Source organism: Micropterus dolomieu, linkage group LG18 (genome assembly GCF_021292245.1).
Source record: "Micropterus dolomieu isolate WLL.071019.BEF.003 ecotype Adirondacks linkage group LG18, ASM2129224v1, whole genome shotgun sequence".
NCBI lineage: Eukaryota > Metazoa > Chordata > Actinopteri > Centrarchiformes > Centrarchidae > Micropterus > Micropterus dolomieu.
Window position 1 is genome coordinate 22,474,912 of NC_060167.1, and position 27,068 is coordinate 22,501,979.

General features: G+C 39.0%; 1 protein-coding gene across 4 annotated transcripts in view; it reads right to left on the reverse strand.

The window, feature by feature from the left end:
- eefsec (eukaryotic elongation factor, selenocysteine-tRNA-specific) overlaps positions 1 to 27,068 on the reverse strand; it is an 85,874-nt gene that overhangs the window by 49,868 nt on the left and 8,938 nt on the right. The window contains exons 7-8 of one of the 4 annotated variants that reach the window (XM_046075500.1): positions 23,655 to 23,691; positions 23,245 to 23,424 (exon numbers count right to left, since the gene is read on the reverse strand). The exons of 1 other annotated variant lie outside the window; for it this stretch is intronic. In XM_046075500.1, coding sequence (XP_045931456.1) covers positions 23,379 to 23,424; positions 23,655 to 23,691 — 83 coding nt within the window. In that variant the 3' untranslated portion in view covers positions 23,245 to 23,378. Of the gene's footprint in view, positions 1 to 22,549; positions 23,425 to 23,654; positions 23,770 to 27,068 lie in introns of those variants that run through there. 2 more of the 4 variants (XM_046075498.1, XM_046075501.1) reach the window with 2 other exon arrangements.

Below are 27,068 nucleotides of genomic sequence, written 5' to 3' on the forward strand. Positions count from 1 at the left end.
GTAGTCAAAATCTGTTCATCTTATTTCATAAACTGATTTTATGTCAAATCAGACCTTAAAAAAGTAATAAAACCATAGCTGTGAAATAAATGTAGTGTACTGTTCAATAGTGCTTCTGAAATGTAGTGGACTAAAAGTATAACACAGCATAAAACAGAAATACTGCTTAAGTACAAGACATGAGTAAATGTATTTACATCATGTACTTAGTTACTTTCCACCACTGCTGGCTGTATCTTAAAGGATTTCAAGAGACTCAATATAAAGGCAACGAGCAGAGCTTGTTCCTTCCTTTGTTTTGTTTTAGCTCAATATTACTTTTTACCAAGAGTACTTTTTTAAGTATTTACAGTATCTAAATTTTGTATGAAAAGAAACAAATTAGAACTAAAGCATTTATAGCACCTGAACTTTCAGAGAAGCATTTGGAGATTAAGAGTAGCAGTGAATGCATCGATGATCCTCTGAAAATATTTAGCTGTCTTTCTTTTCCTCATTTACTTCTTCTGTTTCTATTTTCTCTCTTTTCAGAAAAGCACACACACACACACACACACACACACACACACTAATCAGTCATACCCATTCTTGATTACTACTACCCCCTAGAGGTATATATTTCAGGACAGGAATATCTTGAAGACAAAAAGGAGGAGCTGCTGAAGTTAATTTTAAGTGGTGACAAAGAACAATATTTCACAGAGAAGGGGAAGTAAACAACAAGTTGATTTCAAAAAACAGCTAAAATGATTTCAGACCAGGAAAAAAATTGGTGGGTTGGGATTTACAGTGAAATGTGTGTTCTGTTTGGCTATAATACAATAAGGCTAATACATAAATCTAACCAATTCTGGCAAGACGGCAACTGGAAATGAAAGAATAAATTGAATTTAGTATACCTCATATCAGGTGTCTTACTTGGCCCCACCAAAAACCCAGTGACTGAATAAGAGTATAAATATAAAAAATTGGAAAAGTTAAATGTAACAATCTCAGCATGTATTACCAGTGGAGGAGGAAGTAATCAGATCCTTTTCTAAAGTAAAGTTCTGCAACATAAAAAGTAAATGTCCTGCAAGGAAAATGTCACTTGTTGTAGTGAGTTGTAGTGAGTAGTGAGCAGTTATAGTTTCTTGTGGTGGAGCTAATTTTAACTATTTCATATACTGTTGAACAGTTTCATCTGAACGCATCATAATGTAAAAGCTCATCATATGTTTTGTATGTAAAATCTCTGTAAATTGACTAGAAATTAAAGCTGTCCATTTCCATCTGAAATGCAGAGAGAGAATGCAGAGGATAAAGTACAATAAAATGACTATATTGCTCTTTATTTAAATCCACATTCAGTTTATATCCTGAATGTCCGCTCATTAAATCACACGTTATATAACATTGAAAACGAGGTGGGACTGTGTACGGACGGAGAGGGCGAGGATCTGGTGGAAACAGGATGATGGTCAGGATATAGTATTATCAGTGTGTTGGTGCTGAACTTAGGTATCAGTGGGTTATCAGGCTATTTATGCAACATTGCAGTAAGGCGTTATGACCTCTCAATCAGAGCTCAGAGGGCTGATAAAAGCCAACCTGCAGGTGATGAGCTCCGGCCACAGAGCCACGCAAACCACAATGCAAATGCACACACACACACACACACACACACACACGTATATACACACACTAGTGTAGCATAAGCATTTTTTCTACTGTGCATAGTACACATATAGCTGAAGTTTGTATGTAATATCTTAATATATCTGGGTCTCAGGCTGTTTGCCTTCTTCTTCAATCAAAAATGGTTAAAAAAAATATAAAAGTTGGTCCTATGAGAACATACTTCCATACTTACAGTAAAATACAGTACAAAATTAATTTGTTTTTACAATACTAAACATGCTAAGACACATTGTGAAATTATTGCTGCAAAAGCTTGAATTATTTAATTCATAATTAGTAATTGGGAAACTTAACAATTCCCAAGTAATAAAAGGTCACTTAATGTCATGTCTTGATGCCCTTAGCGTCAAATAGATGTGTAAGTGTTAGTAGCTAAATAAATAAAACACAGATTTTCTCTTTGAATTGAGATTTAATAAATGTTTAAACACTGTTGTATCTTTAAGGCAGAGTAGTGTCAAAACATAGCTCACGCTTAAATCATGACTTACATATCTCATACATTTTGCATGCCACAGCCTCACGCCAGTACAAACTTACAGCAAAGCATGTTTTCTTTGGAAAGCTTTGAGACTTTATATATACTGTATATTCAGTATCTCAAATATACCCCCACATACAATCCTGATTCACTGTTTGGTTGGTTGCTCATTATGTTAGTGTTCTCTTGACTAAGGACCTGATTTTCTTTTCAAGTATCTGAAGGGGTTGAAGGGTGACAACAGGGGGGAGGAGAACATTTGAAAGACCTTCAAAAAAATGAACGCTCGACCAGAAGGAGATCACAGACTGCAATTACAACAGCGTGCTGCAGTGATGGAGGTGATAACGTACGCTCTGGGGCGAACAGAAAGCTGGCCCTCTAAACCTCGGCTCACCCCTTCTTCCTTCACCTCCAGCCAAAAGCAGCCGAGCAGAAGTCCTTGACTTCTTTCAAAGGGGTCTCCCAGAGGTCAGGCAAAGGTTGCGTACAGGAAGGCGCTGGGAAGTGCACGACGCAATCAGAACTTCACATCTTATAGTAAGCCCGCCTCAGTTTTTTGTGTTGTTTTTTTGATTTTTGTCTTTTCCATTTTAGTTGATTGTTCTGAATTTTTTGTGGCTGAGAAGTTTTGGCAGTGGTTTTCCACGTCAGCGTGTTCTGCACAGTGAGTCATCGATGTTAAAAAGAAAACTTTAATTGTGAGGACAACATCTGTTGCTTAAAAGTGCTGTCAACGTGGAGTAAAATCGAGCTGTTTTCTTCAACAATTTAAAACTCTTCTTTGGAAAATGTACAATGTGCTCACATTAAAAGGGCTCTAAATGTCTGTGTGTGTGTGTGTGTGTGTGTGTGTGTGTGTGTGTGTGTGTGTGTGTAAAAAGTTAGAAACACAAATTTAAAAAAGGATGAGAGGAAGCAGACGGTCCACTCTGCTGCTATGGCAACATCCTCTAGGGAGTGTTCTTATAAACAAAGTTATGTTTATTTTCAGTGTTACTCATTGTGTGTATCCTTGAGGCCTGACAAACATGCTGAATGCATTTCCTTGCTCAAAGAACATTTGCAAAGACGATTTTTAGGAACTTCTACATTATTCACGTCCATGTTTACTAGCTAGCAGTCCTCTTCTACACTCCTTTGTTAGCGCCTTGCTACATCTCTGTACATGTTACCACCGCCAACTATCAATTAGCAGAATATCGTGAAACCGTCTATCCCTTGTATATGAAAAGGGTACCTTTAAATACTGCATCTCAACCTGTACATGACAAAACATACTATAGGCTATATACCTTATGCCTACATGTGCACACACACATGCACTCAAACCCATGTGCACGCACTCACAATTCACCTCCCTCTCACCCCTCTTCCCTGGGTGGGAGTCCATTTCCGTCTCCTGATACATAAATAAATAAAGGGGTATATAGTGCCCCAGGACTGGGGTGGAAGAGACAGAGTGTTAAAGCAAGAGAGAGAAAGAAAAGAATAGTGGTGGACAGACGGTGGAGAAATCAAGAGGAGGAGGAGGAGGAGGTGGAGTGGGGGAGTTGTAATTGTTTCCCAGCTCGGGGAAGTTCAGTCCCGATGCGACCGGGCCGTGTCTCCCCGCGGAGCACACCTCCCCTCTCTCCCAGACACAAGAGGGAGGCCTCAATCAAACATATGAGCCACAGAATATGACCTGGCAAGTTCAGTAAAAAAGAGGGGAGGAGGAGAGGGTTAGTGTGAATTGCTTGAATTACACTCGGCCAAAAACATCATGTGTGGGGCTAAAAGTGGAGAGACTGACAGGCTGCGATTAATACCAACTCTATACACTGATTAAGACTGTTGTTACCACTGCCTATTTAACATTAAAGCTACACTATTACCATCATAGTACCAGTATCACAGCCAGTTATACATATTTGTGTGTGTGCTGGATGGAGTCTTCTAGAAATAGAGAGTCAGGGATTATGGAGGAATAAGGTTAATTGAGTTTGTTTAGTTTGGAGCCAATCTAATGACGGGTGAAAGAAATAAAGTTATGCCTACCGGGGGACTAAAGAAGAGACACAGAAAAAGTGAAAAAAAAGGGGAGATTTTGAATCAAATACATCTGTATTTGTCTTCTAGGGATCAAATATCCTTTTCCCTTTCCCTAATCTCATCCCTCACTTTCCTATGGAGGAGAATAATAGCTCAAAGCACCAAAAATAATTAAGCTTCCAAATTTATTCAACTAATTTAAAATGGCCGTCCGCAAAGAAGCATTGTACATGGTAGAAAGGGGGATTCCTTACGCTAATTCTTGCTTTAAGTGTTGTTTGTTGTCACATCGCTCACAGTCATATCAGTGTGGGCAACAGAAGCAAACTTCACCTGCCAATCATAAGCAACCCGTCAGCTGAATTACTAATTATTAATTATCCATGACACAAGCTACATTTGTGGAATACAGTAACTGCATCCACGTCAACACAAAGGATGCATTAGAGTACATCTACAGTCTAATATGCACAAATGAGTCGAACTAAAATTAAAATTCATGTTAGTTAGGAATCAGTATATATAACCTTCATGTTTTGTTTGGACTTTATATTATTACTAGTATATTTATTTGGTGAAAATGATCCAAAACATGACATTTAAATTATTTTTCTTCCTGTGTTGTGTCTCCAGGCAGCATGAATTTACTTTACTCCGTGTCCTGATACGAGTCACAGGGTAACAAACGGAGTGCTGGGGTTACAAGACCACTTGTTGCTGTGTTTTGACAGTCTGGTCCCACAACCGGACCCATGTTAGAGAGGTAACGCTAGCTAGACCCCCTTCTTTGTATGGTGCAGCACGAATGTAACACTGAGTGTGCAGGAGCTTGACAGCAGCACGCAGCAGGGGATGAAATAACATCCATGAAAAGTAACATCTAGTGGAATCAGTGCTGACAGTAGCAAGCTAGGCTAACTTATTACAGCACAATGGGTCAATCGGGTGGCTTAAATCTAGCTAACGGTACATAAAGCAGATCTGTAAAAGGGGGAAAAACTGCCTTGTGTCACCATTCACATGATGTGCTCCGGTCAGTAGTGCATCATAGACGTTGACAGTGGATCTCTGCCGATGCAAAGCTGACAATCAAATGTCAGTCACCCGCTGCCAAAAACGCCCACGTTAGCTTGGACACTGTTTCCACAAATATGTCTGAAAACAGTTTGAAACATACAATTCAAAATTCAGTTCAACCGGTCAGTCCAGTTCTGATAATGGAACAGCCAACACACTGAGATGCAAACATGTTGCATTTGCTTACATTTGCATGGGTCTTACTTTTGGACTGGGACATCCAGACCACATGAAGCCTCCATTGTTCATAACTGCTGCACTAAACACCTCAGGGCTGCCGTAAAAACACAAACTTCCCTTGGGCGTTTTCCACAAAACAGAATAGAAATAATCATGTGCAGTCTCACTTACCAATGAAAGGACTAACTTGATCACAGAGTGTTAAATCTCCAGTATGGAGCAACATTAGTGACAGCGTGCACCAGCCTTGTCAAAAACTGGGCCATACAAATAGTTTTTGTTCTGTGAGATTCTAGAAAATCTAGCGTAGCCGTCATCTCCAAATCTCCAGCATCAGTGGGATATTGGGGTTTGAATGTAATTACTCTATGACCACTTAGTTCAGGCTGTCACTGCTAAGGTCACATGAATAAGCCTCCACATTTGTCTCTAATCGAGCCACTAATCTGAAAGATCTAAGAGCCTGAATCAATCCTCCATTCTGCCTCTATTGATCTCATCTCCTCCGTCTACCAGTTTCACTCCGGCTTTTTCCGTCTCTGTCCTCCCCAGCATGCTCTTTGCAGTAATGGATACTGAAGATGTCAGGCAGATCTAGCATTTATTGCTTATTTAAAATGGCCTCTGACCCACACACAATACCCTCCACCACATCCCTGCAGACAGGCCCAAAAAAGAGAAAGCAGTGCGTCTCAGTGGGTGCAGTTAACATTAAAGGGCTGTCACTCTTATTGTTGCAGTATGCATGAAATGATCGAGCTTGGCTAATGGCTGCCTTATCTCTGCAGCAGGCTTAATAATGGCTGTTCAAAGCCTGCTTCTCCAGGTGGGAGTTATGACATTAAGCCTCAATATTACACTTAGACTAACCACAATAACCATATGGTCTGTGCTCAGAGCGAGATACTGAAAGTTTTTCAAAGCCTAGAGGCCTGGACCAATGGATCAAAGTCGGGAAACCTGATTGTAAATGTCTACATGTGTCCGCTCCTCCTGTGTTAGTAATTATGTGCATGCCTATTTATGTGTGTGTACAGTCAGTTTCGCTCACGTCGCTTCATACTTTGCCTGCAGTGTTTTCACAGGCAGCTGACGTGAGGGAAAATACCTTCCTTTTTGCAACTTGTTCTAATTAATCAAATTGTACATGTCCAAACTGCGGTGCTTCATTCATATTTATACAAAAAAAACATTTAAAAACCCTGTGGGAGGAAATCATCCGTGCCACACAGTAGGACAGTGAACCAAGTCTCAGGCCACAGAATCAGTAACGCAGTCCAAGCCTAAACCACAGGGCAGGGGATGCCAGGGATAAGAATTTATGTTAAAGAGTGTTTGAGCAGGAGAACAGGATGAACAGAGGAAGATAGAGAATGAACGTGGACGGATTACACTATTTTTAAGTCATTTTAAGATTCTCTCTTTTTACTTGTAAGCTTTTCTTTTTAAACATATTGTTTGAGCACTGATTGAGAGAGCCTCAGAAGTAGCAATTTCATTGCCAGTGACTGCTTCAGTGTAACAGTTGTGCACATGACAGTAAAGAACTTGAACTTGAACTGTATAATGGCGGAGAGCTCTGTTTGTTATTCAGAGCTGTGTCATCAGTAAGTAAACAGCATGGACTCCTCTTTCATCCTTCAATCCAACCTGGAGGAAGAGGACAGGAGCAGAAGCACAAAAAGCTGTGTGTGTGTGTGTGTGTTTGGTGGGGGAAACTGAACTTACATTGCATCCCCGTCTCTCAGCAATATAAACACTGGCATTAGAATACATGAACAGGGCAGACTAACTCTCAGCAGTGATTTAAGTCTGCTGCACACATGCACACACACATACATACACAGTATCGTGTGTATTGTAGTGTGCAAGATGAGTGATGGGGAATGTACAGGAATATAAAAATTACCAGACAACAAAGCTAAACAAGGATAAGCAGACAAATGTAGTTATTATTTACAGGCAAGAGGAAATATATACAGTGTTGTGATATGGTTAGTACTGTAGTGTGAAGTGTGCAGCTGGTGTAAATAATATATATAACTCTACTGTATGTACAGAGTTGGTTTATGTGTTTATGTTTATTGTAATTATCACTATCCAGTGGCTGCCATGTGTCTTTAAACAGCATGTAACCAACACACATACATAGTGCCTTTAGAATTAATCTGACCAAAGCAAGGGTTAGAAAGAAAACTAGGCTACATTTTACTGCATAGTTGACAGAATCTAAAAAAAATAATGGTACATTGTTGAACATTTGAGTTTCGTCATCTGATAATTAAGAATCAGCTCTGCACTATCAAAATAAAGTGCTGCTAAATAAGAAGGAGGAGGGAGAGTTGAGCAACGCCTCCACAGACAGAAGGCAAAAGATGAGAAAATGCGTGTGTGAAAACAGTTCAATAGGATGAAGAAGAAGGACAAGATTAGCAAAAGGAAGAAAATGAATGAGAGAACCAAGATGTGTCAGAACCAGTCAAAACCACATCCAGATGAGTGAGCCAGTCAGATAACCCTCTCCATGTGAAATGATCCTCTGAGTTCAAATCAACAGCACATTTTGTTAAACAGACACTTGGATTATGGAGATTAATACACAGAGGGAAGGGTGAGGCAGAGCGATCAGACCAGACAATGATCATCATGGTTGTGGTGAGAGTGGTTATTTACATGAACTCGGGGCAATCCAAATCGCTGCTGCAAAAACATACACTGCAAAACAAAAACATACAGTACTGCGGGGCTAAATATAAACGTGTCAACTTCTTGTCTCCGAAATGGTGGACGTGGGACATACTTCGGCGTTTCACTGCTTGTGTTCACAGAACAAAAGTTGCGTACAGTTTGTATTCATCACGTCAGCAACCTGAGGTGGAAGTTTGTCAGATCCATCAAGTGACAGTTCTCTCTTTTTCATACATTGTCACTACCTAATGTCTCTGATCATTTTAAAATCACAAACTCTATCAAATATATACAACAGCTGCAACTGACAGCTACTGATTATTTTCTATATTCTGTGTTGTCTCTTTTAGTTATGTCCAAAACCAAAAAACAGATCCCAAAGATATTGAATTTATAAAATATAGAGAGAGAAAAAAGCTGAAAATCCACCCATTTGAAAACCTGAAAACAGACAATCTGTTTTTTATTAGATACATTATTACTGATGTTTAATAGATTCCAAACATAGTTGCGGATTGATTAATTAATTATATATCCCTTTGATTGACAAGTTGAGGGTTAAGACAGTGTGCAAAAGTAGTGTAGAAGCACGCTGATAAATGTGCAGTAAAACAAACTGTTTTCCCCAAACAGACAGGGAAAACGTCCTCTCTTTCTAGATATTCTGCAGCTATGAATGTAGAACAGATTAGTTTGTTGTGGGATGAGTTTGTTTTGGTGTTCCCGTGCTGCTCATCTGTATCTAAATGAGGCCTCCTCTCTTCATCGCCCCTCATCGTTGCTGTGTGATAGCTCACCTCCTTGCTGTCTGCATCGCAACTCACATCAAAGGTCTGCTCAGTGCACCAATCCTGGACCGGCCTCTTGCTGGCTGATAAAGCAACACCTCATCCGTAACTTCAACCACATCCCTCAATCTTCCGACCTGCTTGAAACTAGCCTGGACTTGTGCGGATGGGGCTTATTTTCAAAAACACTGAAAAACAAAACAGCAGAAAAGTGCTGGAAGGTGGAAAACTACGGCAGAAAAGAGAAGGCCAGTGAAAGAGTGCACACTTAACGTTACTCCAGTGTCTGTCTGTGACAAGAAGAGATCCAGTTACATGCTTTAACTACTGTCTGGGCAAATCGGAAGCATTCAAGACACCCAACCCCCTCCCAGATATTGCTGATTAAATAACAAAGCCATGATAATCGAGCAGCATTCCCATTTATGAAATCTAACTCACAGGCTGGTCAACCACATGGTGCTGTCGGCCTGTCCACCCAAATCACTCCCAAACAGTCTGCCTGACTTCTGCACCCTATGCAAAATGCAGAAAAGGAAAAGGGGAAGGAGAAAAATAAATAAATCCTCAATTTTAATGGCTCATTTCCGTGGGACACTACCCTGAAGCCTCTGGCCTGACATTAGTAAAGAGACAACCCCTTCAACCCCAATCCTCTATTAAATCTTCCCATCCACACACACGCTGAGCATGCATAGGAGTCGGAAGTATGTCCAATCTGATTTTTCAGTTTTGTCCTCCTCTCCAGAGAGCAGCACGTGAAACTACCGGCCCAAACAAGCTGAATACAGTTATTTACATTGCTTGCTCGTGTTTGTTTGTATGTTTGTTTGTTTTTTGGGGTAAATTAACTCTGAGAGTATACAAACTGAATTTTTTGAATCATACAGAAGAGATAAGAAGTAGCAGTGATGGTTCATTAGTAAAAGCAGTCATTCTGAACTTTAAATTTCAGTACAACTCAAACCCCAATTATACTGCAGGTGTACATTTTGCATGTTTGTTTGTTAACTGATCATAATTGAAGTTATAGATAAAAAAAATAGAAGAGCAAAGGAATGCGGAGGGGCAGCAGACTTTTGTTATTGCCGTGTTTACATATTTAGGAGAACATGTGAGGTGATTACATTCCATGGAGCATTTTTTAACATATCTGTGTCATTTTGTGGGAAAAGATAAGAAATGCAAAAAAAAAAAAAAAAAACATGATCCTGTTTTCTCCAAAACTTTAAGATAACTGGTGAAAAACGCTGAGGAGATTACTGTACTGAACAAACACCCCAGACAATTTGATAATGATTTGACAGATTGTGTGATGCATTTTTTGTTTGAAGTTTATCGCTCAAAATATCTGCAGAAGATGACTTAGTTTGGAAACTGTTGCTGACGTTTAAATTCCACTGAGACATTGTTCATGTGATACTGGACTGTACAAACAAACCTGACTTGACATGACCTTTAAAAAAAACATAGTCATTATTAATTTACTTGAACACCACTATGTGTCATTAATAAGCAGTACATTTTAAATGGTTTATAACACACAAGAAGGTAGTTGAAAGCAGCGATAAGGACATTTTGATAGTGCTCATAAAAACAAATTATGAAGCATCCATAACTGTACATAAAATGTATTTATTGTATGTAATTGTATTTATTAATTAAATGATTATTTTTGATATTATGGTATTTATTCTTCACTCGGCGTGACAACTGAGCAAACACCATCTGCTGATGATAAAAATTTAACTACTATTTCCAATATCAATAACCTTCAAGTTCTACATCTCTTCATGAGTATTTAACACATTTATATACAGTTTTAAACCTGCCTGTGAATGATAAAATTACAGTGTTGCCCAATAATCAATCATCAGAAAAGTGGATAGGTACATATTTTAAAATGCAAAATGTGTGTGTTTCATATAACTTGTGTGTGCGTCCAGACTGAGCAGCATTGATACGTCATATAAAGATTTGATGGTTCAAGACGCAGATGTGGAATCAGATGAAGGAATAATAAAAGGGGATATTTCGTTCTGTGCTATCGGTCACTGTATCTGCCGTTCAGTGTCACCCATGAATGGCCTCTACTCCTCTGTTGTCTCCACACCGCCATGTGCCTCCTCGCAATGACGTTATGTACACACACCTGATGATTAATATGCAGCAATGAAGCAGTGAAAAGAGGGGCGAGGGGTAGAAGAGAAACATAGGGGAGAAAGGCCTGATGGCAATCTTTTCGAGACAGTAAACACTGCATGAATTAACCTATCAGAGTGCTAACAACATGGGACGTGACCAGAAAACAAATGAGGAGAGGGAGAGAGGAGAAATAATATATAATAGTATATATACCAATTATATACTGTCCATAAACGCAGGACCAGAGACCATAGAGCTTTTGGGAGTGTGTATATGTTTGTCTAAAAATATCCTGCATTAGTTTAACTTCAGGTGATTCATTGCTAGTAGTATTTATATTACACAAGTCAGAGGTATATTACATTGTTTTACAGAATGCTTATGTACGCATGTGTGTATAAGTGTGTATAGTGTGTACTCAATGTCAATCAAGACAGTTTCTAATTAAGAGTTGCTGTGCAAGGTTAGTGATTGTTGCCAGGGAAGGAAATCACTATCAGCCTCCCATTTTCATATGAATGAGCTCTTTTAATTAGACTGAACAGCTAATGAGAGCCTATATCAAAATAATAGAATGTTTTACCAGCTATGTAAGAAGTGAACAAAAAAAACCCTCAGATGATGACATATAGGACGAAAAGGAGCTGAAGAGAGAAACAAAATGGAGTGAAAAGCAGGGAGATTAACCGCTTCTGAGCAGAAAACAGATATCTGTTGTCTTTGAACCTGTAATGTTATTTCTGCACTGACAGAAGTTCAAAGAATCCGGAGGCCGAGACTGAGTTAGACTTTGGTGCACAAAAGGAACAAGCGGGAGAAAGAGGAAGAAGAAATGTCGACTTGCATGTTGTAAGTCTGGTAAGCGTGTGTGTGTGTGTGTGTGTCTGAGAGAGAAAGAAGCAGGAAAAGAGATCTCAGATGAAAAGCAGAAAAAAAACCCTCTCTTCCATTGTTGGAGTCTGTGTGTTCGCGTGCACGCGTGTGTGTGTGTGTGTGTGTGTGTGTGTGTGTATGGTTGTCAAGCGCGCATGCATACTGGTGTGCCTGCTATAATTTCTCCATTTGAAGGTTAATTAACGCTTGAAGTAAAAGCTACAGGACTGCAAATCAAAGACAGTAAACAGTCTTCCAGCTGCCTGGGGGGATTATTAGAAAAATAAATGAAAGCTGCATAAAACAATTAAAATATTTGAAATGTGAACTTTGAGAAGCAGTTTTCCCTCCGCTTTCCTTTGATAACATTAAAATGATCAAGGACAAGTGAAATAAACTTAGAGCAAAAGTGTGTGTGAGCACAACACTGTACAAAACCATACCCAATGTGGAAGCTGTCACTGCAATGCATTTATAGGAACCAAACAATGTATAGAGCATTAAAACAAAGGGTTTTGAGGGGTTTACATGCAGAACCCGTATATTTATCTCTGTAAAATACAGTAAATTTGTAAACTTAATTTCAAATAGCAAATTACAATATTATACTGTGCATAAACTGTGAGCTTCTCCCTCTGCTTCTGCCACTTAAATCCAAAAACAACAGATAATTGCAGCAGCCACTGGGCTAGCAACAAAAAAAAACGAAAATGCAATTTAGGCTCCTTGAAAGAAGTAAAAGAAGAAAGTGAGTGTGCGTGATGTTAGTGGTTGGGAGGGCAGTATATATATTTGATTTGGGGCTGTGCCGTGTGCGTGTCAACACCCTCAATCTGGAAAACCAGAGGGATATGAGCTAATTAAGGAGGAAGACAACCAAAGGGGCAAAACAGAGAGGAGAAATCAAATTAAAGGCAGGGGGGATTAGTCAGAGAAGCAAAGTACTTTCTACTTTTTCTAGAGTTCAGCTCAAACATTTGGAAAGAGGACAAGATAAAGTGGGGTGGTGAAAAAGGAATAAAGAGTTAGAGAGACAGATGAAGAGGGCTTTTACTAGAACTGATCTGGAAGTTATTTCAGACCATGTTTGCATCAAATTAACCTCCCTGCTCTGTTTTTATACGTTCCGTTTGTCTTACTGTCCATTTTACTTGTCATTTTCTCTGTCTTTTTCTGTCTTTCTGTCTCCTTTTAGTTCTCTCAGAGGAGCTGTCTCTGTCCCAGCCCCAGAGGTTGTATCTGATGGGCAGCGGGCCACTGTTTTCATAAACACAGTTTTTGGAGGGCTAGCATACATACATAAACAGCAGCACCACAGGCTGCAGTGTCAGATCTCCTCTAAACCTCCGTCACTCACTCTGCTCTTCTAAAAGCCCCATCAGGCAGTGTTTGGGCCAGCCTGACAGTGCTGGGCTTTCAGACAGGTCCCAGACAGAACCAGAGCCATGTTTGGGTCCCCCTGCAGACACTGAACCCCCCCGGCCCAGTCCGAACCCCACTGTCCCTGCCTGTCAGTCCAGGATTAACTCTGTATACACACTTGGCCATTATAGCACACACAGCGTAGACCTCAGGGCACAATAAATATTCTTTAATCTGATAACCTTGTGTTTGCTTAAAGCAGAAAGTTATTCAGAAGTTTTGGGGGTCTAAATGGTATGTTAGCATATTACTCTATGAACCTCTAGATCTGCAGTTTTTCTCTGATAATTAAATAACCTTTTGTGGTTTCCTAAAGCTGAGATCCTGAGGTTTTTCAGAGTGCTTTTGGTTTTCTATGCCGCCAAAACATCTGCATGGCAGTGCAGCAGCTGTCCCATGAGGAAACCATCTTAAAAAATCTATCAAATAGCCAAGCCAATAACAATAGTAGCCCAGAAACTCAGTCCCTATTGAGGAACAGTCAATGTGGGATTTTCTCCTAATAAACACTATTTTAAAAATAATACTATTATCAATATATTTATTATCACATTGGATCAGATTAGGGTCGCTCGTAAGGATGGACCCACAGATGATTTTCACTCAAGTTCCCCTCAGCTTTATGGAGCATTTCACTCCTTTTCAGCTTGGATTTTCCAGCCCTCAGCTTCACTGTTTTGGTTCATTTTCACAGCTACTGCTATATCAGTATTGTTTCAGCAAAAGCAGCAGTTTCAAACCCACTACACACTACCTGCTCAGCAAAAAAACAGTGTGGAGCATTTATAAAAAACTAAAAAGCCAGATATTTAGTTGGTGGAGACCAAAACAGAGGTAAAAGAAGGCTCCAAATGAATGATAATGTTGCTCTGTGTCTGCTTGGTGTGTAAACAACTTTTTGCCTGCATGTTCTCCACACCAAGTCAAAAGGCAATAAAATGTAAGTGTTGCAGGTTTAAATTGTTTTAAAAGGTTGAAGGTAAAAAGGTTGAAGGTAAAATTGTCTTAAATGTAGGCAGCAGGATGTGGGATGCCCGTAATCGATTACTAAAATTTCTATCCATTAACAATAACTTGCAACTACAGTACCGTACATAAGTGCAAATTTTAGGTAAATTTTATACTACTTTATACTTCAACTCTACTACATTTTGATGGGAAATATTGTACTTCTTACTTCAGTACATTTATTTTACAGTTACTTGTTACTTACTTACAAATTACATAACAAAACATTACATTTTAAAATATAAAGCATTGTTATAAACCAAACTACCCAACAGTATTTAAAGTAATTAAAATAACCTTCAGCAAAACCAGCTTCATCTGTAAAATGCTGCTTATGAATGCATTAATAATGATAATCTAATTGGAAACAAAAAGTTTTTAACTATACAAGTCACATGGAGAATTTTTCCACATTGAGTTCTTTTAGTTATATTTGAACATTTTGTTAATAATATGCATGTACTTTTAGTTAAGTAACCTTTTCAACAAAAGATTTCTACTTGTAATGGATTATTTTTACAGCATGGTACCACGACTTTTACTTAAGTAAATAAATACTTGCTCCACTGAACAATTGATAATGATAATATGTTGGCTATGTTTATTTCGAATATATGTAAAAAGAACATCTGACAAGAAAATTAAATCAATAAACAAATCAAACTGATTTGAATAGCACAACAACAAATTAATTAACAATAGTTACAGCCAAAGACTTTTTTAACTCTTGTCAATGTCCATTACATATTCAAAAAGGAGTGGGAAGAAAAAAAAAACATATTTAATCCCACCCCCTATCCAGTAATCGACCGGCTTTCCAAATATTTACACATCTACTTTGTTATACCCAAAAGCAATTCAAAATGTACATCAATTATTTAAACAAGAAAATAAAAAAATATAATAGGAAAGAATACATTTCAGCAACTCAGAAAAAAATGAACACAATGAAACTGAAGATAATTACTAGCCCTAGAAACACTTGTTAATTATTCACCCCCTTCTTCATCCCTGTAACCCTTGAAAACCATATCTTTATACATGATTTTAAACTGATTTATGTTCGGACATTGCTTTAGTTCCTCATTGAGACTGTTCCATGTCTTTACTCCAGAGCTGGAAAGGCAAAAACGTTTCCTGGTTGTCCGTATCCTATTTGTTTTGAAGTTGTGTTTCCCCCTTAAATTATAACCTCCCTCTCTCTCCCTAAATAATATTTGAATATTCCTCGGCAATAGGTTATTTTTGGCTTTAAATAGTATTTGGGCTGATTGATATTTCACAAGATCTGTGAATTTTAATAATTTTGACTGAGTATAATAATAATAATAATGAGTGAGTGTGATCCCTATTCCCAGCATTGTGAATAATCCTTATTGCTCTTTTTTGGAGAACAGATAGTGAATGTAATGAACTTTTGTAGTTGTGTTCCCAAATCTCAGCACAGTAAATGAAATTTGGCAAAAACTAGTTAACAGTACAAAATGTGGAGTGATTTTTGCTGCAGAACCTGCTTTGCTTTATTTAATACTGCAATTGATATTGATAGTTTAGATTGTACATGATTAATGTGTGATTTCCAATTACATGCCATTGGCCATTTTAGTGATGAATTTGAACTCAAGTGCCTTAATAACTTCTCTCAGGCTATCACCATGAAAACAACAATAAGAGAATGAGAATTTAGCTTGTATGTGTCACAACAAAATATATTGCTCCTTTGTTTGTGTGACAGAATTCACTACAGTTTCATGTTAGACACATTGAAATGATACTGTTTGAGTTACTCAAATAAATCAAATAAGTCCCTAAACATATTCAGAGGATTCAGAAACCTAACGTCACAGACTGTGTGACTCATATGGAGTGAGTTAGGACAGGACGATCGTGTTTGGTGACTAATCTAAACACAACAAACTACCTCTGGGTTGCAGTGGACCAAATGGACTCCCCAAGGCTCGTTGTAGACATTTCATTAGATTGTATAACAAGCATGAAAATCCAAGAATAGTTGACATGTCTTTGACATCTTTTACAAGGTTATCCAGAGTGGAAGTGACTTTTCACATGACCCTACACATCACATGACCCCACCAGCAGCAAATTTAGTTGAGCAGGACCCCCAGTTTTAAACACTTCTCCCTGCAGCTACTTCAGCAGTAACACAACACTCAAAAGGGAACAGCTTCAGGCCTTTCCTTTCATTACTATGTTGGTTTAATATAATTATTGGGAACATTTTTATGCCTGCACAGGACCCCAAACCAAAATCCAGTAGTTTAATAACAGTTACGTTGGAAAATAGTTGGGAAAAAACTATTTTTGATCCACTTAAATTATGTCAGTAGGTGATAAATAGCAGTGTGGCTTATAATATGTTGTCAGGGGATTTAATTTTATGCTTATTTTGCTTTTATATCGTTTTAGTCCTTATGGATCGTGATAATAAAATCCTGAATAAAGCCTGACTGACACCGATTTTTATATAAAACACAACAATACAACAAAACAGCTTTTGAGAAATCTGATATTGACAAATTGACATATAGTTGTTTTTTGCCATAAATACATAACACAACCAAACACTTGATAAGGATCGCTTAAATTTGTTTTTTCAAAGAATTGTGACCAAGATAGCTATTATTTACTACTACTATTTTGAAAAATACATTTGTGAGTGCTCTCTGGTGTACAAACTTTGTAATGACGGCACTATGGTATCTACGATACCATAAGGATATTTTTGGCAATTTTGTACTGCAGTTACTTGTCATCCAGTACTAATATATCTGTAATCAGCTCATGTTGGCCAATTTATTGATTAGGAGCTCATTCTGAACTTATCTCGAACATGAAACCACATAATACATGGTATAATGTCTTTTTTAAAGTTATAGCATATGAGAACAGCATCATTTAAACATTTGGCTTCCTTTCTTTGCTGAAGTGCAGCAGTAGTTTGTTCAGCTGTATGGGATTAGAAACGTGAATTACTGACAGGATATTTACGTGATTAACGTGTGCAAGGAAGATGAATAATGAAGGGAAGCTGTGGAAGATGTGTCCTCCATCTTGTTGATCTTTTTTCCTGAATCATCTCAGCCTCTTTGCTGCTTTCGTTCGTCACCTCAATCTCTGAGTCACAACTGCAAGTTGAGATTGTGTTTGATATATCCCTGCCTCCCGCTCTCCTCTACAAGCGAAGGTGAGTGATAGGCAACGTGACATCGGCAGGTGCACAGAATACTGGCTGGCATTTTTCAAGGTGATGCTGCAGGTGACCTCTGACCTGGACGACTGGACTCTGCTGAGCTCAGCTGCAATGATCGACTGTTATTCTTCGGCCCTCAGCCTCTGCCTTTCACTGACCATCCCCTCTCACTGAGGTGATGAGAGGATGACAGCGGCAGTAAAAACAGACAGTTATTTGTGTTGTGTGTGTTGTGTGTGTTGTGTGTGTGTTGTGTGTGTGTTGTGTGTGTGTTGTGTGTGTGTTGTGTGTGTGTTGTGTGTGTGTTGTGTGTGTGTTGTGTGTGTGTTGTGTGTGTGTTGTGTGTGTTGTGTGTCAGGGTAAGCAGTATATCAATGCACTGCTTTATTGTGCCAGCACTCATTTGCATTTGTGTTTTTGCTGTCTGTGTAAATGAGACAGGAAAAGATATGCAAACAACTCAACGTGATGGGAGAACAATGGTGGTCTTAAGGGCAGTTTTGTCATGACGGCGTACTGCTTACCCTTTGCGACAATTTTGTGGACACATCAGCTAATGATCCTCTTTATTAATATGCAAAGGAAACAGAGTTTTTGGTTTCAGAAGCTGATTTTCCACTCTTTTCTGAAAACTACTGACTGCAAGTTTCTGGTCTGCACATCAATCCTAAATACGTTCTTTAAAAAATGTTGACTACCACCATCCTGAAATTAATTTCTGATTAAAAAGTAAATCAACACATCTGATCACTAACTGAGACAGGTGATCCTGAATGGAGCACGACCATAAAGATGCTCACTGGCCTCTTCTTCTATTTTCATCATTTTATGATACCCAGTCCATTAGGTTCATTCTTTAACTCCTTTTCAGCCTATTTATGCAACTTGCATTAACAGTAGTTTAATCTGCTTGTTTAACTTGTTTAGGGTTTTGCGAGAGCTGACATTTTATGTACTCTATATAAGCCCCATCACAAAAGCTGACAAAAAAGTCAATAAATCAAATGCTCTGACACCAAAATGAAAACAAAAAAAACAGTAACTGTCGATGTCCCAGGACTGTAATAAGCTGGTCCAAATGAAATGATTGGCAGTCCTACTGGTCTGTCTATATACCTACTCTGTGTTTTGGGAGAGTGGCTTTGGAAGGAGAATTATTTTCAGTTGGATACTTTTAAAATCCAGCTGTCTTGCTGGTTTCTCCAACATTGCCTACCCCAGCTTTAAGGCAAGACACTCCAAGCAAAAACAAGTTAATCAACAACTGTTGTTTGTTGATGAACTTTTGATGATGATGATTTTGAGCTATTTTGTCTTCATGTCTTCTTTTAGACTAGTGGAAAGAAATAACATGTACTCATACCTAAATGACAAAATAGGTCTCCCAAAAGTGACAGGCGTACCGGTTACACAAGACACGTGGCATAAGTCACATAAATCAGTAACGCTATTTAAGTTAAAACTCTACATAACTCAACATTTACTTGGATTCACATGGGACTCAAACACCGCTCTTCTGTATGAAAGTCCTGCATTTAACCCGTCCACCACCGTACATGGTCTTTATAATACGCCACTTTCTCTTTTGAACTGTCATACGGCCAGAGGTTGCAGCCACATTAAACGTAAATATGGGTCGTAATAAGCTGCTTTAACAAACAACCTATATAGTTGTTTTTCTGGTGAGGACAGGCTTGAAAGAGAAAGCCCAAAATACACATTATGTGTTTATTTTACTACACTTTGTCTATTTGCATCTACATATTTCTGTTAAATTCACTGAATTATGTATTTCTGCAGGTTAACCTACCCAGCTTTCTATAGGAGTTAGATAAAGCACCACCTGGACTATCTTCTGTATTAAAATACTGCTTACAGCAATGCATCAATAATGAGTATTATAATTTAACGTAATTTAGCAGCAACTACTTGTTAAACAAACAAGTTTTGACTTATTTTTATTAATAAGTAAAAAACAAAAAACAACCCTATAAGACCTCCACAGCTGATAGGGGGATGGGAGATAAGCGGCACCGGAAATGGAGACGTCGACTGAAAGAGGCTGCGGTGGTATTAATTAAACAATGCCCATTTTAATCATAGCTAATTATATTTGCAGGCGAGGGTTGAGAGGAGTGAGGGAGCTGAGGGTGATTCTATCTGTGTCCCTGTTCATCAGTACGGTGGAGCTGTCTCATACAGCTCCTGTCATCAAATAATCAGCAATAAACAACCTCTCTATCAGAGGAGAGGGATACTGTTAAAACAGCGATTATACAGAACAGGTTGGAAAAGACTAACACCAGAATAGATCTGTATCAACCACAGAGAAATGTGGGGAGAAAGGTGCTTCTGGAGCTGTTTTTGAGCAAAGAAAACACACCATCAGACAAAAAAGAAGAGAATATAATAGCCTGGAGTAAGCTAGGAATATATTTGAGCAAGAGAGCCTAACCACCTCCCCACTGGTTACATTGTTAATTAATGTGGCACCCATTTATCAGTCATATGACTGCTAATTAGTCTTTTCAATCTCCTCTGCCTTGAACCACATTTTAAACTCTTTGCCGTGTCAATACTCCAGCCACCATTCCCTTCCTTCTGTTTCTTACTCCTACACAGCTGCTTGTTATCTCTGCTCATCAATCCATCAATCCATAAACATTCAGGAGGTCAGACGATGACCCTCGACTCCTGGCTGACCTGGAGGTCGCTAGCATAAAAGGACAGGGATATTGGAGGGTAATAATCATGGCTGGTGTCTTATCTCCATGGAGTAAGAGGAGAGATTTAAAAGGAGAGAAATACAGGGAGTCCTACGGGAAATTGCAGTCATGAATATTAGCACTGGGCCCCAGACACTGGTCAAAATGAACAGGAAGACAGAACAGTAGGTGTGATCACTCTCCCATGTCAGGTCTCTATCTCTTGGCCCTGCCATCGTAACAGAGTGTGTGTGTGCGTGTGTGTGTGTGTGTGTGTGTGATGAGCTGAGGTGAGAACGCACTCCCAGCTGCAGTCCCATAGCCTCCCTGTCTGTTACCTCCTGCCACAATCAGCTACAGCTCTAAAAGCGGATTATAAACCACCCAAACCTCCTCACCTAAGCTCGGGAGGGACTGTAGTGTGTCTCTCTCACACACACACACACAACAGGATTAGCATGCATGTTAAAAGGTAGTGGGGGGAACCAGGGTGCACCCACACTCCAGCGTCTGTATTAATGAAATGCAAGAGGATCTTTATCAAGACAAGGAGGATGAAAATAATCATCTTCTAACAAGACGCACTGGCAAATTGATTTAGTGTTTACAATCATATTAGGGCATAATGCATTTTATCAATGACGTTGTAATGCAAGACAACAATCGCTTTCAGCTAATTTATATATTAGTGTACCTGCTTTTCTTTTGTTTAAAGATGGATAACATGCAGATAAATATACAGATTAGATATTAGGTATGGATTTGACTAATTTGAACACTAGTATTTAGATTTAAAAAAAATACTCTCTCGTTCATCTCCACCTGACTATACTGCTGTGAGTGCACAAACGTGCGTAGTCATGGTCTGCCTGTGAAATGATGAGAAATTAAAGGCAATATTTAGGATCCTAAAAGATGATTTCCATTACGGTCTCATGATGAGACATCAGACCAGTAATGGGGAGAGAGAAGGGTTTCCAATAAAAACTATAATGGATGGAGAATGAAAGAGGGGGTGGAGTGAGGAGGAGAAGGAGAAATTAGAGAGACACAGGAGTAAAAAGCGACAGATTTTTTTTTCTCCCGTCTGGTTTTCTATAAGAGGAACGAGAGGAGATAAGACTAAAAGGACTGTCACTCAGAGGAACAATCCTTCCAGTGTCCCCTCTTGCTCTTGCTGCTCCTCCCTCTCTCTCTCTCCAATTTCCACAGATTCCTGCTGAGATAGAGTCACTGTTCACAGGGACAGTTTGCTGACATCATCCGCTACATACTGAGTGTCCCACACTCTCACTTGCCACGCCACGCAACACTCCCGTGACAGGACGGACACACACATATTCACAAACACCCAGACAAACATCGTTTCCACCCTGTACAGTGCTCAGTGACTGGTAATTGCAGAGCATTATGCTCAGTAATTGCACCATCAATCATCTACAATATGAATGATCACTGTTAATATTTTTCCAATTAGTTCCTATTTGCTTTTTCATTGTTCACTCATTCAAACATTTTACATTGAAAGAGAAAGAATTTAAAACATATGCAGAATAAGGTCTGTGTGCAGACACTGTCCAAATTATCTAAATAATCCAGTATATGATTAATTTATAGCTTTTTCAATTAAAAAAGCTCATTTAAAACATCTTAAAACCATTAAAAATAATGAACATCAAAGTACTAAGTTAGCTAAAGATCCCTTTTCTAACTCTCTAAATCTTACGGCATGTATTGATAATGCTTTTGCAGACCGGTCTAATACGATTCAGTAAAAACTGTTACAGTAGGAGGTACACTTGTTATGGATCTCAGTTACAGCTGGGATTGTATATGTATCGAGTTGGTTCTGGACAGAGTGTGACACCGGGAAAACGTATGTAGGAAATTACAAGGAAAAATGTGGTCATTACGCTGTACAGTACGGATGGCAACAGAACAAACCAACCACAGAGAACCGCAGGTTTGACAGACATTAAAGTTTACAGTTCAGTGTGTTTTAAGTGTGCAGGAATTGTAAACGAATATGTGGATACACTAGTGCACACATGCAGCAGTAGGTACTGCACATACAAACTGCAGCCAGCATGGCGACTGCTTCATATTGTGCTTATGTAAAAAATGTTTTTATACATAATTATGGTTGAAATACTGAATTCTACAAATAGAGTTTGGGACACAACTATTTCATCCATTTTTATTAGATTGCTATTGCATGCAATGGGGGGCATTACCAAAGATTACACAGAAAATAGAGTTGCAGCATAGGTTTGTTTTATTTGTCTTTCTGGTCAGGATTCAATTCAACTCAAGCAATCTCTGGTATAACTGATATTCTGGGTAATATGTGGCTCTGCAAACTGCTATGAAAGTAAATTAAATGAAATAGAAAAATACTGAAATATGGATAAATCATTCTGAAATCACACAGCAACAGCCACTTAGTCCAAACCTGAAACATGATATGACCTTTATTCCAGCTAGAGAGCAAGACACAGACAGTGACTACAGAGATCTGTGGAAATCTACAAGTTCAGTATTTCTATAACGCTAGCTAATGTGTTTACGCCAATTATGCTGAGCTGAATTAGAAACATACTGCAAGAAAGTTCGCTGCAAGTCAAAAGAATTGATTCAGACTCATAAAAGGGGAACAAAAGCATAGATTTTTTTTAAACTTAAAGAGCAGCTTCCTCGTGATAGAGCAAACTGGATTAAGTTCATCTCCATAAAGGGAGATAAAACAATCATTGTTCCACATGCTTTCAGCATTCCACAATCATTGCATTTCAGCAGACAGTCTCCATCCCCACAAAAAGAAGCTGATATAAGAAAGTCTTCATACTCCTGATATAGAGGCCAGTATTCCCTCTACAAGGCCTCTGAAACTGCCCTCTGCCTGTCTGAAGCACTGTGACACAGGGTTAGGCTGAAGTGCCCGTAACAAATGTCAAGACTGAACCATCTTTTTATGGGGATCAAAGACGTACCGCTTGAAATGCAAGTGAATGCTAACAGGCTGAGAATCCGTTTTGGGCTCCTCTTCATTTGTAGGACCACCTTTGCTTCCACCCTTCCCTTTCTTCTTAGAGGTGGATGATAACAACTGCTTGGTTTCTGGGCAAAGACCCTCTGAAGAAAACACAAACAGGCACGTCATGTAAAAGGGTTGATTATTAAACATCACATAAACAGATCCCCTTATATAATAAATCTAGGTCACTACTAGCCTACACTAGGTGCAATACTTGGGTCAACTTAATCATCTAATTGGAGGTATATCTGATGCTTGACAGAGATAATGTCTCCCCAGTTATGTGTGTAGTAGGTGCTGTATCAGTGCTGGAGCACTGTGTGCTGACCTCGAGATCACCTGATGCTTTCTTCCTCCTGATGTAACTGATGAAAATGGGCCATGAGAACCAGGTCTGCGTTAGTCTGGCTCATCCTGAAACTCCAGGATTGTGTCTCCTCTATCTGCTTAGACACACACTCATCACTCTTCCTTCACTTAGGCCTAGTTCTAACACATAATGAGCTGTGCAATCATCACTCTTCCTTCACTTAGGCCTCGTTCCCAGCCATACTCAGCTGTTTCCCATGGACGGAGTTGCTATTCGATGCTCCTCATGCATGCACAACAAATTCTTCAATGCCACCACATCTACCCCCTTGTCATTCTGTGTGTTTCACAGATGAAAATTGGCTGCTTGTTTGCTGTTTTTTCACATAGAAGGTAAGAAATGTTCTGGGTTCATTGCTTTGCACGACGACTGTCTGACCTCACGTACAAAACGGCGCCAGCATTCTTCTTGTTATCGTTATGCCAGTGTGAGGGTTGTTATGGTTGCAGCGCAGCCAGAAATCTCTTTATGTTATCTATGATCAGCTTGAAACGCCCGTTTACCACCACAAAACACACTCACACACCCAAACTTTAATTATTTGTGTTCACATACAAGTGACACAAGTGTTCAGGAATTGCACTTTTACAAGTTAGTCCTCAAATAAATTTCTCTGTATTGGTGTGTAGAAAACATTTTTTAAAAACCATCTACATAAAAAATAGTGCACGGACTTAAAAGGAAAAGATTATCACTGAAGCCCAAGAATCAAGATGGGTGCATGTGAAACATTGAGGATATGACTTGTGGCAAACTTATCAGACAGCGTCCAAAATTAATACCCCATAAGCACCAAATATGGGTGTCAGTAGCATGTTGGCAGCAAATGCATTTTTGGAGGAGCAACACCAAGTTTAACCCACTGTTTTTTGTGCATAAGGCATGTAAGAGTATGAATGATAATCTTGTTGTTCCCCTTAGTTTATTGACACACTCTCATTCAAGCTTCTTATAAATGTAGATTTGCTGCTTTTCTTTGTATGTTATAGTAAAATAAATATTTTAGGGGTTCGGACTGTCAAACAAAACAAGGAATTTGATGGTGTCACCCATTAGGCTTTAGAGCATTTTACGGACAAACAATTAACTGAATAATAGAAAAGAACAGATGGCAGATAAAAATAATCATTAGTTGCAGCCCTAGAAATAATGCAGGTATAAGCAGTAGGTATGAAACAACAGAAAAGCATTGACCAGTGAAGCCAGCATGAAAGCAGGTACTCATCCACGTTTTCATTTGTTCTTTGTATGTGTCCGATATGTGAGAGACAATGAAAGAGAAAATATGTGGTGCAACAGGCAGTCTCACAATACTGACAAATAGCAACAAGTTATGTATTATCTATCAAATCAATGTCTTTATCAAGAGGAAGCACCCGTACAATTAAACTATTTCAGAGTTGCAACATACAACATGGACATTTGTGCCATCAGGCAAATGTACAGTTTGCAAAAAGCTTAAAAGGTGGGGAATGCAATTTTGGAGAAATCCAATTCCATGGCAAATATCATGATATAAAGCGAACAACGACACAGCAATTAATGTATGTAACGTTAGATAGGTTGTGGGTTAGCAAACAGTCGCTACAATTGCTGGTGCGACGCTAACATGCAGAGAGGACGAGACGGTCCCAGTGCCAGCACACCAGCTCCAGACCGCAATACTCAAAACTCTCCTGCTACTATAGCAACAACAGCATATGTTGGTCAACTAGAAAGTAAGCTCAATGTCCATGGGCAAGTAATTTAACGCTACCTCACACAATAATGGCTGGAATAGTGTTGTGTGGCTACTTTGTTTGTTTCCCATTTACATTTATTCATTTAGCTGACGCTTTTATCCAAAGCGATTTACCATTGCTATACATGTCAGAGGTCGCACACCTAGGGGTTAAGTATCTTGCTCAGGGACACATTGGTAGATGGGTCACAGTGGGGAATTGAACCCCGGTCTCTCACACCAAAGGCATGTGTCTGTCATGTATCCATTGCGCCATCACCACCCTATTTACATAGCCAGGGCTGTGTATTAGGGATTAAACGATTACCGGTTTAACAGTAAACTATGGTAAAATTCCCGATGGTTATTATTACCGTACACATTTTAATTACCATGATAACCGGGTACAGTTAACCGCGCTATTATAAACTCACGGCAAACACTGTCTAGCGTCTCCCAGAAGCAGGCACGCCTGTGTAGAATGCAACTAGGGTTTTGTTTGGGTCAATGACAACATGGCGGAAGACAACCCTGCAGTGATTTTTCAGTCACTCTGAAGTCTGGTCGTATTTTAGTTTTTATGAGAGTGCTGAGGGAAACTTGACTGAAGAAAATTACCTTATAGTGAACGCAGGGTGAGTTAACTTTTAGCTTTGGTTTGTCTCTCTGACTTGCTAACGTGTAAACTGAAGCTCTCAGTATTGCTGCTCTTGTAAAACGCTACACATTGTTCTGTTGCTGTGTGCGTCGTGTGTCGGCATCTAGAAACGCTCCAGACTCCTCTGTATTTATGTCAGTTTTTGGGCTCATTGCAGTTACTATCACTGTCTTCTAAAGACTTATTTGTTTTCATGTAATTGTCCACAGGGTTACTGTGTTACCTATATAATATAAAATATAAAATCTTGATAATACACACTTAGATGATCTTCATATGTTTACAAAAGGTATTTGCTGTTATTTTATTGTTTATGCAAACAAAATGGAAATTGTATTTGTAGTTTTCAATATAAAATTTGTTGAAATGGTTTCAGTGTGTGTATCAGTACATTTTAATCTTTTTCAGCACATTTTTACAATACTGTGATAATACTGAGAGCTGTGATAGCTTTGGTCACTAATATCGTGATATGAAATTTTCATACCGTTTCATCCCTACTGTGTACAAACAGACCCTTAGGACATACTGATTTTGACAAAAAGATGTATATTGGATTAGAATCACAAACCACACCTTTAACGGAGTTAAAATGACAGCATTAAAGGATGATTACACCTAAACCTAACATGACATCGATACTCGTGTATTGATAAAGTATTGTAGGAGACTGTACTCAGATATATTGCCATATGAATTGTTTGACCTACCCCTTAGTATCGGCAGAACAGTGCCATCTTTGCCCCACTGACCGCTGGGAGTCTCACACGAACACTACTGAATGTCTACATTATGTGCGCGCGTGAAGGATGTGTGTGTCAGTATGTCTGAGACTTTTGAGTATGCAAGTGTGAGGCAGTGAAGAGGATGTAGGTGAGGTTCTCTTTCTAAATGTTTTTGTTTTCCCTTCCCTCCCGGTGTGGAGCATTGGGTTTGGAGCAACAGAAGGTAAAATAAACACAGCACAGACTTCCCCCGGAACACATGCGATCCC